Raw genomic sequence first — 17,592 nt, forward strand, 5'->3', positions numbered from 1 at the left:
GTTCCACGAAGAGCCCAGACGAATACCACACCATATGAAATCATCGTTAGAGAAAAAGGGCCAACCGTGCTGTTCTCTGTATGACCTCTTAACTACAGTATACTGGAACAAACGTGTGACAGCCAACCAAATCAGTGTAACAGCCAACCAGGCAGCCAATCAGTTTGCAATCCTCTGATGAGTGGAATCGGAACATATCAAAACGTGCCATGCACATTTTGTGTGTGTTTTAAAGTAAACTACTATCAAAACATACTCATAGCATACGTCTACCATTATGGAAAAAGGTAGGACCTCATGTTTTTGTATTGTCTTGGTGTGAACTTCTGTGAAGTGGTATGTGTTGTTTTTTATATGGGTGTTTGAACAGACGGTGAAGACAAATATCCTCTCCGGGACAATAAAGAGTATTATTACTGTACCAGACAAACAATCCGCTGACGGCTGGAATAAGTACACAGTAAGAGAACATAGAATAGCTTACCGATCTGCAGATATTATACAGTTATTTAGACAGACGCTTGCTATTGTATGTACGTTATTTGATTGAGATTGATGGTAGACGTGATGATGTGGTTACAGAATGTTAGTTAGATTAATGCTAGTCATTTAGTTATGCCATTTAGATAGATGCTAGATATGTTTAGTGGGTTATTTAGACAGATGCTAGACATGTAAGTTAATGCTATTTAGATGAATGCTGGATGTGTTATCTGGGTTATTTAGTGAGAGACTAGGTATGTAAATGATGCTATTTAGATTAATGCTAGATGTATTAGGTGGGTAGATGCTAGGTACATTACGTAAGTTATGTTATTTAGATTGATGTTAGGTGGGCGGATCCTTGGTATCATATAACAATTGTATGCTTGAGAAATGGAGCAAATTTACCTCCCAGTTAAATGAGAGGGAGCTAAGTTGTGTTTTTCGCGTCTCCACATTTTGACTTTGACACTAGCTGTGAGCTATTTTGAGTTGAAAATACAGTCATATCGGGCCATATAGTCTTAGATTTTTTTTTTTTTTTTTTAAGATATTTTTTTGCGGCTTACGCCTTTTGAAGGGACAGACAGTAGGCTGACAGGAAACGGGAGAGAGAGATGGGGGGACGACATGCAGTAAAGGCCCGTGTCGGGCTCGGGAGTCGAACCTGCGGCACACTGCGACTGGATTACCAGTCGGGTGCCCAGACAGTTACGCCACCGCCTGGGCCAGTCTTAGATTTCTTTACCTTAGTAATTTGTACATATCTCTGAACAATGTGTCCTTAATTCCCAGATAGGGAAGGTTACTACAGGAAGTAATTGGATATGAAGCAATGGAACTGAAATGGTCTAGCATTATTGGTTAAGATTGAAGGAAATTATAGGTGAAATTAAAGATGTTCTCCCATTGAAGGGGAACATGCCAAATGCAAAACAAAACAACTAACCGTAACATATAACCACTTCTGCAATATGCAGCGTCTCACAATGCATGCGCCTCTCACCATCTGCCAGACACTGCATGCACACTGTGCATATTTATTTGCTGAGAGCGGATTACTTCAAAGAACACCTCAGCATCCGGGCTGATTCCGCCCAATCACCCGCAACACATGGAGAAATGGTCAAGGGGCCATTGATTCGGGGCTGCTTTGTTATCTCAAGGCGAGCCTTCCAGGTGTGTGCTTTCTGGATGAGAATCTACGACTCGTCCATCGATCATCGCGGTTCCCTAATCCCTACCTTTTCTGGATCAGGGCCAACTTCGAAATCATGAAAGTATGTGGTGGCCCACCCATCTGACCATTAGGACGGGGACCCGTTTTGGTGTTTATTTACCCTTCGGGATGGGAACCCCTTTGGGGTTCTGGTTGCTATGTACAGTATGAAGCAGTATAGAATGTTTTTGATAGTTGTGAATAAACATTATGCGTTTTTCAAACTTATGTCAGGATTTAAAAGGCGTTTTTAGAGTCGATGCTAATTAAATAGGCATTTTTTGTTAATTACTGTTTCATGGTGGGGTGGGGTATAGGGAACTGTGGACGGATATTGTGTATTTGTTTGGTTAACTGTAAGTAATAGTGTCTTTATTATTGTTTTTTCGTTTGTCATTATTTATTTATTTTTGTGTTCTGTATTTATTATTGTCAAAACATTTCGTGATAATATTTTATTTGTATTTTGCGCTTGCCCATGGGGATGTTGGGGAGGGGGGAATATATGTCAATTGTTTTGAAATACTTCTTTGTACTGTAAAATAAATCAATAAACATATGTTAAAAAAAAAAAAAAAAAAGTGATATGATATCATTACAATCTCAGTGTTTTGACAATCATTTTGGGGGTCCACTCGCAATATACTCCCGGGCCCAGTGGCGTGCACAGACATTTAGAGGGGCAGGTGCTCAAGTGAAAAAAAGGGCACCTTGTGCAGCGCATTTTGGGGCGGGAACCCATTTTGGTGCTTTAGCTATTGAAAAATAGCAGATCTACAAGCTCATAGCGCACCACCGAGTGGCGCGCTACGAGCTTGTAGGTCTGCTATTTTTCTTTAATCGAAGAACCAGCTGACATAGAAACATATCTTTAGATTGTGGGGGCCTAAATAATATAGTAGAAGTGGTTTTTTTTATCAAGATAAAAAAAAAAAAAAAAAAAATCTTTTTTTAAGAGCAAAATTGCCAAAATGGCAGGGGGTGCTCTAGCACCCCCTAGTGTCTATCTGTGCACGCCACTGCCCGGGGCCCACAGGCTGGGAATCGCTGAGTCATCACCACCAGCTGCATGCGGGCTTACCCTCTCCACGTGGTCCAGGTTCCCCGCCATGCCCAGGCCTCCGATGGTGTACAGCTTGCCGTCGTACACCAGGCTGTTGTGTCGGCAGCGTGGCCATGTTCATCCGGGACACCAGGTTCCAGTTGTCCAGCAGGGACATGTAGCACACACGTCGGCCACTGTCACGCCAGACTCTGTACCACCTACACCAGGCAAAGTTTAGGGCTATTAGTAAGTATTCCAGGACAGCATTCCTTAGTATAATGTAGAATATATGTGTGTCCCTAATAAGCATATATATATATATATATATGTGACCAAATTTGACTGGGAGACTGCCATTGGATTTTTTTGAATTTTAGTTTTTACATTTCATATCAAAGCAGGGAATCATAGCTTCAAAATTGACATATTGGTTTGTTCAGTTTGACCCACCAGTTTTGGAGATATGGCTTATAGAGTGATGTCTTGCAGAAAACAGCGAGTTGAGAAAACAGGCTTGAAAGTTCACTTCTGTGGTCTCTAACATTACAATAGCTATACCTGTTTAAGCATTTTTTTCATATTTACATGTCAATTTCAGCTTTGACACTTATTTCATTTTTCTCCTCTGGTGAAGAGCTGAATGTGCGCGATGGCAGTCTCTCAGTCAAATCTGGTCACATATATCGAAACATTGGTAGGACAATTGTCTTTTTTATGTTTTCCCCAATTTAGTCATTATGTAGACCACCTCCACCCATGAGTATAGTCGCTGACACTGCCAACTCCTACTGTTGGTCTTCGGGAGAGTGCAGACAACTTCTCTGATACAACTGAGTGACCTGACAGAGAACAGTTTCACTGGGAGCGCATCATGTGTGCAGAGGAATACGCTATCCCTCCCAGTTCTGTTCCCTGCTGAACAGTTGCAGTAACAGAGAATGCTCTCCCCATGCATTCTTAAAGGGATTGTGACATTTAAAACACATTTTTGTAGATTTTTTGGCTTTTCTTGACATCAATTTCACCAAAAAAACCCCGAAGTTTGAACATTCAGTGTATTCTCTGCTGTCTGGACTTTTGTGAATAATTATGCAAAATGTCTCATCTGGGTTGGACGGCAGAGATATACGTAGATCTCCGCTAAACCTCCGCCCCCCTCCCCTCTGCTCCCTGCTCCTCTCTTCCCCGCCCCTCTCCTCTCCTCCCCCTCGTTCCTCTCCTCTCTACTTCCTCATTGTGACCGCGACTTTGTTTGTTTCAGTAATAATGGCTTCTAGAGAAAAATCAATCTGCTCTGTTGTTGGCTGTGTCAATCAACACAAGTCCTTACACTGGATACCAACTGGTCTAGATGACTCTTTTATTTTTGACGGTGACGTTCCTACCAAGTTGTCAAATAAGCGCATCTTGGTTGACAGGAAAGGGGGAATTACCGACATCTACAGGCTAAAAGAATGTGTTTTTCCATGGCTTCTCAGGGATGAACTTTACACATACACAAAAAACTCCTGTCAAGAAATACTGGAGTGGAGTTTGAGTGTTCAAACTTTTAGGACACGTTTGAAGGACCATGGCAAGACTTTTAATGTTTTTAAAATTATGTTATAAATCATGTCATAATACCTTTAAGCTCAAACCACACCAAATGGGTTGGAATGCAACTCCTTGCAACCAAAATGGTTGCAAGGAGTTGCAAGCAACCATTGAATTGGACCAATCGCTTGGGTCGACTTGCATCGACATGCGCCACCAATGCGCTGACGTGCAACAGGACATATCACACCACTGGGACTCGACCCATTGGTGTACAGTATGTGGTGTGTGCTTCACCCCCCCTGTGATGGAGCGCCCCGGTCAAGCCGATTGCACCACAGAAGAATCATAAGAAACCATCTTATTTTTCTGGCATGTTGTGCCTGCATGTGCTGATTTGGAAAAAACTTGGGTCCACTCCACGTTTAGGACAAACTTTTAAGTAGAACAGTTAGGATAATAAATTTCACAGTGTGAATTGAAGGACAAAGTCACCTGACCGAAAGCTGTTTGCCAGTGTGCAGTCAACAAAAAACGAAACCAACCAACCAAAAAAACACCCATCTCTCTCGTTTCAGCACGAGAGACTCCTTCAAAAAGCATCTGCTCGATGCCGTGTACTTTGACACGCGACACCGGGGAGTGAGCTTTTGTGACCCCATTCCAAGTGCGAAGGAAGGTCACAGCTCATAGCCCATTGATTGGCCGAGCCAGTGCACCTCTGATTTCCCAACTGCCTGCCAGGCTTCCCTGTGGACAACCGCCAGCCCTGTTCCAATGCCCAAACACGCATTTACATTTATATGAAAAGAGAAACGAGAGGGGGAAGTACACGCAGGGACAAATCCTGTAGCGTTTACGCGCCGCAATGTCAGGGCCTCAGTGCCGAGCGAGACTCCGACGCAAATGGACCGTGGAGCTAGCGATACAGTGCACCTCTGGAGGAAGTTAAAGGTGGCTCAGAAAGGGAGAGAGAGAGATGGAGAGCGAGAGAGAGAGGCTGAGTGCATGGCATGGAGTGCAGGAACAAAGGAAGGAAGGTGCTAAAATACTGCAGCGACTTTAAAAATCAAACTGGGGGAATACAGGAGAGAGGTCCTGAAATTTTTAGGACAGATGGTGCTTTAAATAGGACACAATGTATACCAGTAGCCTAATAATATTAAATATTAAAGTTGTTTACCCGGATGACCACGCGAAGAAAACGGAAAATAGTTTTTGGGAGCTTTGGGTGAGTTTGGTCCTCTTGCAAAGCTTCACTCTTCCCACCTCTTATTTTCAATCCATCTGGCCACCACACCATCACAATCTAAAACATGAATATGAATGGCTTCTCCTTCTTCTGAGACTATGTTAATACTGCTCGAGATGCAGTCATTAAAAACGCCTCTGGTGAGATGCTCCATGCCTGAGTGCATAATTTAACTGAATCTTTTGCGTTCAAGGTCTCTCCAGAATTCAAACACTTTGATGGAATCAATTGGCCAACACAGATTTTTGAAAACTGTCTGACCAAGTGCATATTTATCATTCACCGAAATCTGAAATCAGCAGTAAATATGAAAAGTTTAGGCAACACTGTTATTGCAAAAGTATTGTTTGAAAAGACTTCCAAACGACCAAGATCAATAACCATTAAAATAAAGTTAAAAGTTTTAAGGTGAAAGTGTCACTTTTCTTCTTCGGGTCCGTGAATAACGATATCCAGGAATTGAGGAATTACAGTGATTTGGGGATACATTGAATGTTTGCAGATAGAAGAGGTAGTTAACACCCTTAACACCCGGGGGGTATTTGGAACCATTAAATGAGGGCAGTGTCGGAGCCCATTTCAAGATTGATCCGTCAGTAATGTTGCTCTGGAGAGGGACGTCTGGAACACTGCCGTTGCCTCCTGAGACTCGACTACGGATAAGCGGTTGAAGATGGATGATTTAGATTTAGGATTTAAGATTTTTCATTTCATCACTTTGGATGACGTCACCAACCGGAAAATGAAATCAAATGTTGCCCAATCGACACTCCCAGCCTGTAGACAGGTGTGCTCGGTTATGAAATGATTTAATTGTTCCGTCTTTTGATTAATCTCCGTCCGTCCGGGGCGTGGAGCGCAACTATTTGATAGGACGGAGACCTCCGTTTTGGCAGGTGAGAGTGTTAACCCATTCTGACCTGAGATCAGATTCCAAAAATGTCTATTACATCTTGACAGTTATATTATTAACCCATTCTGACCTGAGATCAGATTCTAAAAATGTCTTCGATTTTAAAAAAATAGCAGACCCTACAAGCTCGTATCGCGCCACGCGGTGCGCGATATGAGCTTGTAGATCTGCTATTTTTCAATAGCTAAAGCACAACATGATGCCAACACCAAAATGGGTGCCCGGTCAGAATGGGTTAACTACATATGCACATGTGGATATGGGAGTTACATTAGTGGTTATTTAAGTGATGGATCATGGACATCGTGTTGGGGTGTGTGAAATTCAACCTAGTTTTTCATCATAGACATCTCTTTGATTTTGTAGGGAGATAATTTCTTATTGGGCTTTCAACGATATCTCCACAATTGCCAGCCTTTCAACACAAACAAAGGAGAGCTGTTTCTCACCTCGAAATATTCGAAGTATTCAAATGCAGTGAATTGAGTCATGGGGGCATAGAATAGCTTTTGTTACATTTAATCACAGTTTTTGTTCTAAAACAAGAAAAGATTAAAAAAAAAGAGTTGCAGTCTGTTCGTGTTTTTAAATCGTTTCCAAATACTTTAAGCTGAGAAAGTGTGGAAAGTCCTTGAAAAGATTTCCCTGACTTCTGAATTTCAGAAATAAACCCCCCACCCCCCCCCCCCCCCCCCCCCCCAGCATTATCATTTTAATAAGCTGTATTTTGTACTCTGGAAATATATTTCTCACAATGTGTTATTTTAGAAATATTTGGGCAAATCTACATATATATACTGTATATATATATCTCTATATATACAGTATATTGCAGTCAGAACTGCAGCATCACTCCCAATCTTCCGCCGTAGTCTGAAAACCCACCTTTTCAGACTCCATCATGGCCCATAGCACTTACCCTACCCCCCTTAGATAGCACTTCCGTAGACTTAGATAGCATTTGATACAGACTTATAGCATGTTATGTAGACAGCACTATAATTGCATTGTATATAGTCATAGCACGCCATAGTACATATGTATAGCATAGTAGTATATATGTATAGTTTCATTATATAGATATTCCACTGTTACTTTCTTAGCTTACGCATGTTTCATGATAAATGCTTTTATGTGATGTATTCCCATGCTTTTGTTCTTGCTTAATGTAAGTCGCTCTGGATTAAGAGCGTCTGCTAAATGCCTAAATTGTAAATTGTAAATATCTTGTATAGTTTCAAACACATGTACACATGTACAAACACGCCACCTACACGAGTTTGTGGGCGGTGGGACGTATACCTGATAGGTAGATGTTGTCCCCGGCTGAGATGACACTGAAGAACTCCCGGTCGTAGAATGGCAGGCTGGCCAGTGGATACCACTTGCTGTTCTGCGGGTTGAAGCAGGTGACCGCCTGTGAGCGAGCGCTGGCTCATCCCTATGGCCTGACGCCCTCCCACCAGCACTATCACCTCCGCCACACCTGGGAGGACAGAGAGAGACGGAGCCAAATAGAGAAGAGTGGGGAGGACGGAGGAAAGAACGGGCGGAATAGATACAGAAAGGAAATGGAGGATGGAGAGAAAATGGGGATAAAGGGAGCCAGAATGTAGAGAGACGTGAGGTTGACAGGGGTTGAAGAAAAGACCGAAAGAGAGGGAGAAAAGGACAAAGCAAGAGATTTGAAAGAAAGGAGAGAGGGAGGAGAATAGGGGGGAAGAGAGAGTTAACTTTAATTGGAAGAGACGAGGTCAAACATTTGTTGAGAGACGACCTTGTCAAGTGGTAAATGGTCTTTATTTCTATAGCGCCTTAAGCCAAAGCACTGTACAATGGGCCTTTACATTCAGTCATTCACATACAGTACTCATTCACACACCGATGGCGGAGGCAACCATGCAAGGCACATCGGGAGCAGTTAGGCGTTCAGTGTCTTGATCAAGGACACTTTTGACACGAAGCCAGCAGGAGCCAGGGATTGACCTTTGGATTCCCAGATGACCCGCTCTACCTTGTGAGCTAAGGCCCACCGCAATGCTTAAATTCTGAACTGCAATGAGGAGGGCAAAAACATGGTGCAAACATTTTACTGCAAAGTGTTATGTTTTTATGTCTATTTATTAACACGGTCATTCCCAGAAACCAAACAAAAATAGGTATTTTTAAGATACCACCTTAAAGATAACACGTTAAATCTCCATACAAATGAGCTCGGTGACTTGTTGTGGCTGGGCAAGAGCGGAGTGTAAAAATTGTCTGAAACTAATTGAAAAAGCAATACAAATTTGAATCATAAAAAAAAAAAAAGTGACTCGCGCCCAGACAGCCTGAAACTCCCACACAAACCAGGTGTGTTTTGAATTCGGCAAGCCGTCGGCTGCTTGGAAGTCAATAACCCATTCTGACCTGAGATCAGATTCATACGAGGTTTCCGCCGGACACACACTGGTCTGATTAACCCATTCTGACCTGAGATCAGATTCTAAAAATGTCAGTCGTTCTTCGATTTTTTCAAAAATAGCAGACCTACAAGCTCGTATCGCGCCACTCGGTGGCGCGATATGAGCTTGTAGATCTGCTATTTTTCAATAGCTAAAGCACGACATGATGCTGACACCAAAATGGGTGCCCGGTCAGAATGGGATAAGCATGCAGTACGGGAAAAACACACAAACACACAAAATGCAAAACAGAAAAGTTTCCTCTTGTTCACAGGAAACTCTGTGCTGTGTTTAGTGGGAGAGTATAACTCAATTACCAAGACTGATGGACCTGCCATCTGCTAGGAGACTGCTCGGCCCTCCTGTCCTCCCTTCTCCACACAGATACAAACACACTCCCACATACCGTACGCACAGGTGCATGTACTGTATGTGTGCACGTGTGCGCACACACACACGCACAGTGCGTGCACACACACACACACACACACACACACACACACACACACAATAGACACGGGGAGCCACGGGGCAATATTAATGCTAACTTCATCCTGTTGGATATTTATCAATATACAATGTAGCTGGCGGCCACGGAATCTGGAATATTAACAGCAAAATAAGTGTCTCATTAAGGGGGAAAGGTTGCTTTGTATTCTACATGCTGTATAAACACAGAGTTTACTTTAATTTTCAGCAGCTTTGCTTTTAATAAAGAAAGGCTTTGCTGTGAAACCGTAGCCGACAAAAGCAGACAACTAGGAAAGTGCAAGGCAGTGGAAAACATTTCCAAAAAGCCTGTTTCACTTTATTTGGACGCTGTTCATTTTGTAGGCTCTGTCCATATTGAGAGGGTTGGCCTACTCGTGATAAAGGATGAAGTCCAAGGCTCGTGATATGCTCTGAAGTGCTAATTTGTATAATCACTCTACAGTTAACTGCTAATAAACGTCATTTCAACTGTAAATGTTTACAAAATAAAAAGGTCCAAACACACAAAAGCACACACAACTCGCATGTGATCATCCTCACAAGGACCTGGTACATACACACTGAAATGGCACGCACATACACACACAATGAGAACAACTAGTGCACATGCAAGTAATATAACATCATCTGCGATCGATTTCCGTCCTTCAGTCAAGCATATAACACGCATGCACGCACGCACGCAACGTTATGCACAATAGGAAGGAGAGCCGCAGGGCAATATTAACGCTAACTTCATCCTGTTGGATGTGTATCAATATGAAATGATGCTGGTGGCCACGGAATCTGTAATATTCACATCGTTAAAAGGGAAAATTTGCTTTGTATTCCAATACTGTATAAACACCATTTAGATTTCACTTACATTTTTAGTGGCTTGGCTTTTAACAAAAGCAAAAGGCTTTGCTCTGAAACCGTAGCCGATAATATAAAGAGACAACTAGGAAAGTGCAAGGCAGAGGAAAAAAAATCCAGGACAGATGACTGTTTATTTGGACGCTGTTCTTGTAAGCTCTGTCCACATTGAGAGGGTTGGCGTGATAAATAATGATGGTTCAGCATCTGAGGCTCGTGATATGCTTTGCAAAGCTAATTTGTATATTAACGCTACAGTTACCCATTTCAAGATGACACATTTCAAGCGGACACGTGCAAGCAAACAATGCTTGCACGCACAAATACAGAAATACACAATGATTGTGCCCCTCCCTCACAAGCACCCAGGAAGCACACACTCTCAAATGACACGCACATAAACACACAAATGGGGTTGAGCTGTTCAAAAACAGTGGATATTGTTTTTTCCGCAGTATTGTTTCCAAAAAGTAAAGGTATCAGAACCGAGATACAGTTGATAAACAGGCACTTACCATTTAAGTCAGGGGTGAAACAACTGCTTAACCCATTCTGAACGGGCACCCATTTTGGTGTCAGCATCATGTTATGCTTTAGCTATTGAAAAATAGCAGATCTACAAGCTCGTATCGCGCCACCGAGTGGCGCGATACGAGCTTGTAGGTCTGCTATTTTTGAAAAATCGAAGAGCGACTGACATTTTTAGAATCTGATCTCAGGTCAGAATGGGTTCATCAGACCAGTGTGTGTCCGGCGGAAACCTCGTATGAATCTGATCTCAGGTCAGAATGGGTTAAATAAAAATATAGTCCAGTCAACCCCATTCCGTATGCGCAGTACTGCTTCTGTATGGTACTGGCTGACAAAAAACCACTTTGTAAGCAAAAGCGGGTATAAAAATGCAGTCCATTTACTATATAAATGCAATCCATTTACAGACAGAGGGAGCAAAAGAGCGACATATTCAAAACACGCATAATAATCCCCATCTGCACGTTGAGTATCTTCGACAAACACGTTAAAAACATTATGTGCAGACACTGGAGAAATACACCAGTGATCATAGGCACACAAACAGGCTGGCAGCCTGACACTGGCATCGTCTCTGGACTTCTCAGCCCTACAGAGACACATCTACTAACCAGACTGTTTCTAAGAAGTAGGCAGGCAAGCAGAGACAGAGATAGAGAGAAGAGACAGAAAGTGAGAGTGATACACACACGAAACAAACAAGAAAGAAACTGGTACAGAGATAGACAGATAAGCAAATAATGAGAGAGAGAGAGAGAGAGAGAGAGAGAGAGAGAGAGAGAGAGAGAGAGACTCACACACACACACACACACACACACACACACACACACACACACACACACACACACACACACACACACACACACACACACACACACACACACACACACACACACAGAGAGTGCCACAGAGAGAGAGACAGTATATTCCTCTGACACTCCAAAGTGAGGTTAACCAATGGTTCATCTGCTAGGATCAATAGTCTTCCACTTCCACTGACACTCCTGTCAGACACATCCCTAGACTGTCCTGTAGCTCTCCCCCGTCTCTCCTCGAAAAAAAAACATAAAAAAATAAACTGCCAGCCATTATTCAGATGTTTTGAGGTCTCAAGTAACTTGCCTCTCTTTCCCTGTGCTTTCCAAAGCTAGTACGCTACACAAAGAGAAAGGGACACTTCACCCTTTAGGCAAAAAAAAATCCTTCAGACCTCCAAAGTCCAAACCTTGGACAGCGATATGACTACAAATTGCCGTCGTTCCGAACTTTGGATGGGCGGTCTCTGAACTTTTTTCTCTGAACTTGTTCACCTAGAGATATCCCGAGAGTATCTACTGTTCTTTAGTGACGACTCACGAGAAGAGAGACGGACGGCCTTGCGCCAGCCAGAAGCTTGGAGATCTCCACCTACAGCACCACTACGTCTGGGGAAATCTAAATGCAATGCTTGTCGGAAACCATGTGTACCATTGTAAAGCAATCCTGACACCATCCCAATATGAAGGACCTCCCTAAAGTGGTTTGAATTTTGTTCTGCAATGCAGTTATTTTTTTAATCTCTGAATTGTTTCCACAGTCTTCTGACCTACACTGAACTTGGATGTCAACAGACGGATTTGTAGGCAGAGATCTCCAATTGTTTGGCCACGCGAGACTGAAGGCCTGATATATTTTAGCTAAAGCAATTTTCTCAGCTTCATGGTGTCACAAATTCACAATCCAGCCTAAAATCATTCAATGGCCCACTCAGGAACTCTGAAACCTTCCAATAATGTCCAGCTGGGATAAGTGGGAGTCCATTAACAGTTACAGTAAAACAAACCGCTGAGAACTGTGAGAGCATTTCCGTGTCTCTCGCCTACCACAGTACACACACACACACACACACACACACACACACACACACACACACACACACACACACACACACACACACACACACACACACACACACACACACACACACACACACACACACACACACACACACACAATACATTATGTAATGTTCTGTTTACTTTTACATTTTTACTTTCTACTGACTACTGCAAATAGATACATACAGTACTGTATTAAAATAAATACAACCAGGCAGTTGTGTTAGTGTAACAACCTGGATTAAAACCTGGGTTGTCCTGCATGTTGTCTGGAATTCTCCGTCATCGAATGTACTTTTAACACTTTTTTAACACTTAGTTACCCCCAGCACCAGGAGACGTGCACGCGCATTCCATAGGGTCCCATTAAAGGGACACTTCACCCTTTTTGCAAAAAAATATATGTTAATGACGTTTAGAAGCTTTAGATCACTTTCCTGGGGGTATTTATGTGTGTAATATGTGGTTTTAGATATTTTAGATTGTAGCAGTGAGCCAGTTGTCTCTGATGTCATGGACACTGGTCTCACTACCTTCCTGGACTACAATTCCCATAATTCTTTGGTGCACTGCTCCTCCTTGTGGATAGGGGGAGAGCTGTCTTACTGAGACAACATGTAGTCCAGGAAGGAAGTGAGCCCAGTGTCCATGACATCAGAGACAACAGGCTCACTGCTACAATCTAAAATATCTAAAACCACATATTACACACATAAATACCCCCAGGAAAGTGTTCTAAAGCTTCTAAACGTCATTAACATATATCTTTTTGCAAAAAGGGTGAAGTGTCCCTTTAAAAGGAGAATCTTCTTTGGCTGTTATCTCTGAAACTACGAGCGCTGTCCGTGGTGATCATCATCCATCGGATGTTCAGATCTGATTTGGGATTTTACATCGCGTCGCTCCCGACATTAACGTTTCTGGCGAAAGATAAACAATGGAGGTCTGCGAGCGAGGAACCCGGATGTGAAAACATGGTAATCTTCCCTATTCTGGCTTGCGCAGCTAACTACCCTCTATCGCCACCTGGTGGCAGTTAACTTGTTAAGCTTCAGGAATTTCAGGCGTGGCTACTCCGCTTCTCTAGTGAAATGCACGAAAGTGTTTACAACTTAGACTAGAGCAGGAGTCGGTGGTGTTGGTTTCCAGAGCCTCATTAGCCAACACGAGATGGACATGCAAATTAGCACCACATGAAAGACGCAAACTCACAAAGTATGATGTTTTTCCAAAGATTCCAACCACACTTAATTCATACGAGATTTCAAAAGATTAATTAAAAATCCGGGGGAACAAAGACAACTTATGCGATACAGCTTATCTCCCCAAGTGTCCAATTACAGAGCTTAAGGGGATCACAAGTGTCATTTCCAGCAGAGGCCGTTCCTTGCTGTGCGTACTTGTATACATATCTCTGGCTTGTTTGTCTTTGTTATCACCTCGTGCTAATGTGATCTGCGGGGGTTCTTCTCTGTGCTTTCCACATGGCCAGACATGTCAGGGATGGTGCGCATCCGGGCGGCGGCGCCCCTGTGCGTCTTTGACCTCCCCGAGCCCCCAGCAAAAACACTAGCCATGCAGCATCGGGCCTGTCAGAGCATAAGAAACATGGCAGAGGAGCGCAGCCAATGGGGACTCATAGCCTCCCATCAGACGGCATGGATATTGTGTGTGTGTGTGTGTGCGTGTGTGTGTGTGTCCTACCCTTTGAGCAGGTCTGGGTGAATACACGTGTTTCTCTCTAGGAGCGGTATTTGTGTGTGTGTGTGTGTGTATATTAATATATGTTTTTATATACGTTTCATCTCTGCGTGTATATCCTTCTTTGTGTGCAGGGTTGTATCTGTACGTATTGGTGAAAGTGTGCGTGCGTGTATGGTGCGTGCGTGCGTGCGTGCGTGCATGGTGCGTGCGTGCGTGCGTGCGTGCTGTGTGCGTAAATTCCCCGACAACACAGCCAGCCACTCAGGGACGGCTGTCAGTCAGTCAGGGTCTTGATGGTTGCAAGGATAGTGTGATGGTGAAGCGCCGGAGAGCGGTGGAAAAACTAAGAGGGATTGAAGTGGTAACTGAGTTCTCAACCATGACGGCGATGTGTCTGTGTGGTTCCTGATCCGAGACTGACGCTTGTTCATGCAGGTATTGATATAAAACAAAACAATACAAAGAAAAGCTTCGTAATTTAGACATTTTACAACCATGTGTGCTGTGCTGAAAGCCAGCTCGTAGCCTACTGCTCAGTCTTTGTCAACAACAAGGTACAGGTATAAGAACACTGCGCTGCATGGTCACCTTAAAGTGCGGTGTGCTTATACAGTAAAGTGTGATTAGAAATATTGCCAACAATTTACAATTTACAATTTAGGCATTTAGCAGACGCTCTTAATCCAGAGCGACTTACATGTAAGCAAGAACAAAAGCATGGGAATACATCACATAAAAGCATTTATCAATATCATGAAACATGCGTAAGCTAAGAAAGTAACAGTGGAATATCTATATAATGAAACTATACATACACTATACATATAAACTATAGGCCTACATATTTACTACTATGCTATACATATGTACTATGGCGTGCTATGACTATATACAATACAATTATAGTGCTGTCTACATAACATGCTATAAGTCTGTGTCAAATGCTATCTAAGCCAACAGAAATGCTATCTAAGGGGTTAGGGTAAGTGCTATGGGCCATGATGGAGTCTGAAAAGGTGGGTTTTCAGGCTACGGCGGAAGATTGGGAGTGATGCTGCAGTTCTGACTGCAATGGGAAGTGCATTCCACAGTTTTGGAGCCAGAAGGGAGAAGAGTTTGGGACGTGTGGAGCGTTGTGGAGCAAAAGCCACCACTCAGTCAAAAAAACGAAACAATTGCCTGTTCCAGCTGGGAACATTTTTCCAATTTCTTCTAGCAAATCATTGTCAGTTTCAGGGCAGAAATGCTTCGAAGTGTGGCGTTTCTAAAACACTGTGGTGTAGAGCAGTGGTTTTCAGCTAGTGGTCCGCCTATTATCTCATAGCATCACTAACAACACAGCATGGAATTGTGGACAAAGTCCTATCCCATGACAACAAAATATTCGTAGTCTTTGGTCTGAGAGGCTCATCAAAAGGGTGCTCAAATGCAGAATAAATAAAGGGCGATTGGGCGTTGATAAGAAATAGGTTGAAAATCACTGGTGTAGAGCCTTCTGCTTTAGACACCCACTGCACACAGACAGACACCGTGGCACCTATATTTAGTCTTAGTTTTAGTCATTATAGCTTCGTTTATATTTAGTTTTTGTCAGTGAAAAGGGCAGTCGACATTTTGTCATAGTTTTAGTCAACACTGCTCTACTGTTCAGCCCTCTTTTAGCCAAACAGACTTGTAAGGGGCTAAAATAAACAGTTGAGCCGATCTACGGCATATAATGTGCACAATCTTGCGCATTTCCCCAAAACCATTAACCATCTTAAAATAACACATTTTGTCTCCAGAGTTAATGAGAGTTAATAGAATTTGCCCTTCCAGTGATATCACCAGGAGGACAATTACACCCCGCAGAGTTAAACACAGCTCAGTGAAACGATGACAATGAAAAATAGCGAGGTCTTAACCCATTCTGAACGGGCACCCATTTTGGTGTCAGCATCATGTTATGCTTTATCTATTGAAAAATAGCAGATCTACAAGCTCATATCGCGCCACCGAGTGGCGCGATACGAGCTTGTAGGTCTGCTATTTTTTGAAAAATCGAAGAACGACTGACATTTTTAGAATCTGATCTCAGGTCAGAATGGGTTCATCAGGACCAGTGTGTGTCCGGCGGAAACCTCGTATGAATCTGATCTCAGGTCAGAATGGGTTAAGTCTCTCTGAGGGATACCGCTTGGCCACATATAGGTTTTAAATTACTATGCTGCTTAAAAATATTTACAATAGCACGGTGGGATTTTTGTAGGAATTAAATAAATAAATAAAACTCCAACACTGTGGCAAAAATATCTAATAACCTCCAGACTATGGTATAAATATGCCTCAAAATGAGAGAAGCAATTACCACCGGTAGGCTGGTTGAGAAATGAAGAACGCACATACGGTATAATATCACCATAAGCCCCTTCCAGGTAATCTGCCCCCCCCCCCTGGTGACACCACTGTATGGTGATCGAAGTCTGCTGCTTCCTCATCAAAACCTCCTTATGTTGACCGTTAAGACCACGTAATAGACAAAGTGCTTGATGTTCTTCTCTTGATCATGCCTCAAATTATTGACGGAATGACGCTTTATTTACTGCTTCAAGCAGCCAGACTAAAGGCGCATTCACACGGGCAGATGAAACGGTGCAAAGACGCGTTTTGAGTTGATTTGCTACATGCATCGTTGTGCCTTTGCAACGTCATGTCGCTGGCTTCCTTTGACAATGAATAGTCGACTGCATCCTTTAACCCATTCTGACCTGAGATCAGATTCATACGAAGGTTTCCACCGGACACACACTGGTCTGATGAACCCATTCTGACCTGAGATCAGATTCTAAAAATGCCAGTCGCTCTTCGATTCTTCAAAAATAGCAGACCTACAAGCTCGTATCGCGCCACTCGGTGGCGCGATATGAGCTTGTAGATCTGCTATTTTTCAATAGCTAAAGCATAACATGATGCTGACACCAAAATGGGTGCCCGTTCAGAATGGGTTAATCTGCCCCACGTGAACGCAACATCACAGCCCCATATAGCACCGGAGTCCGACGCCAATATCGCTAGAGGGTCCACAGGTTTGTGTATTTATTCATTTGTAATATAGGGGGATCTTAAATCGCCTCATACAAGAACCGTGTTTGAAAAATAAACAAATCATTCTGGCGGTTTCACTCATATGGATATGAAGAATCAACTGACTGCAAAAACACTAGAAACAGTCAGATGTGTCAGATGTGAGCGACCTACTGCAAA

The 17,592-nt window shown here is 42.9% G+C and overlaps 2 protein-coding genes across 2 annotated transcripts in view; one reads left to right on the forward strand and one right to left on the reverse strand.

Annotated features, from left to right (window-relative positions):
• Positions 1-17,592, forward strand: part of atad2b (ATPase family AAA domain containing 2B) — a 636,500-nt gene that overhangs the window by 272,996 nt on the left and 345,912 nt on the right. The window lies entirely within an intron of this gene.
• klhl29 (kelch like family member 29) overlaps positions 1-17,592 on the reverse strand; it is a 343,820-nt gene that overhangs the window by 45,739 nt on the left and 280,489 nt on the right. Inside the window, 5 exon segments of the mRNA XM_083791051.1 lie at positions 2,784-2,873; positions 2,875-2,930; positions 2,933-2,965; positions 7,748-7,862; positions 7,864-7,931. Of these exon segments, the coding sequence (XP_083647177.1) occupies positions 2,784-2,873; positions 2,875-2,930; positions 2,933-2,965; positions 7,748-7,862; positions 7,864-7,931 (362 nt within the window).

This window comes from Protomyctophum parallelum (genome assembly GCF_964188405.1).
Source record: "Protomyctophum parallelum genome assembly, chromosome: 19".
NCBI lineage: Eukaryota > Metazoa > Chordata > Actinopteri > Myctophiformes > Myctophidae > Protomyctophum > Protomyctophum parallelum.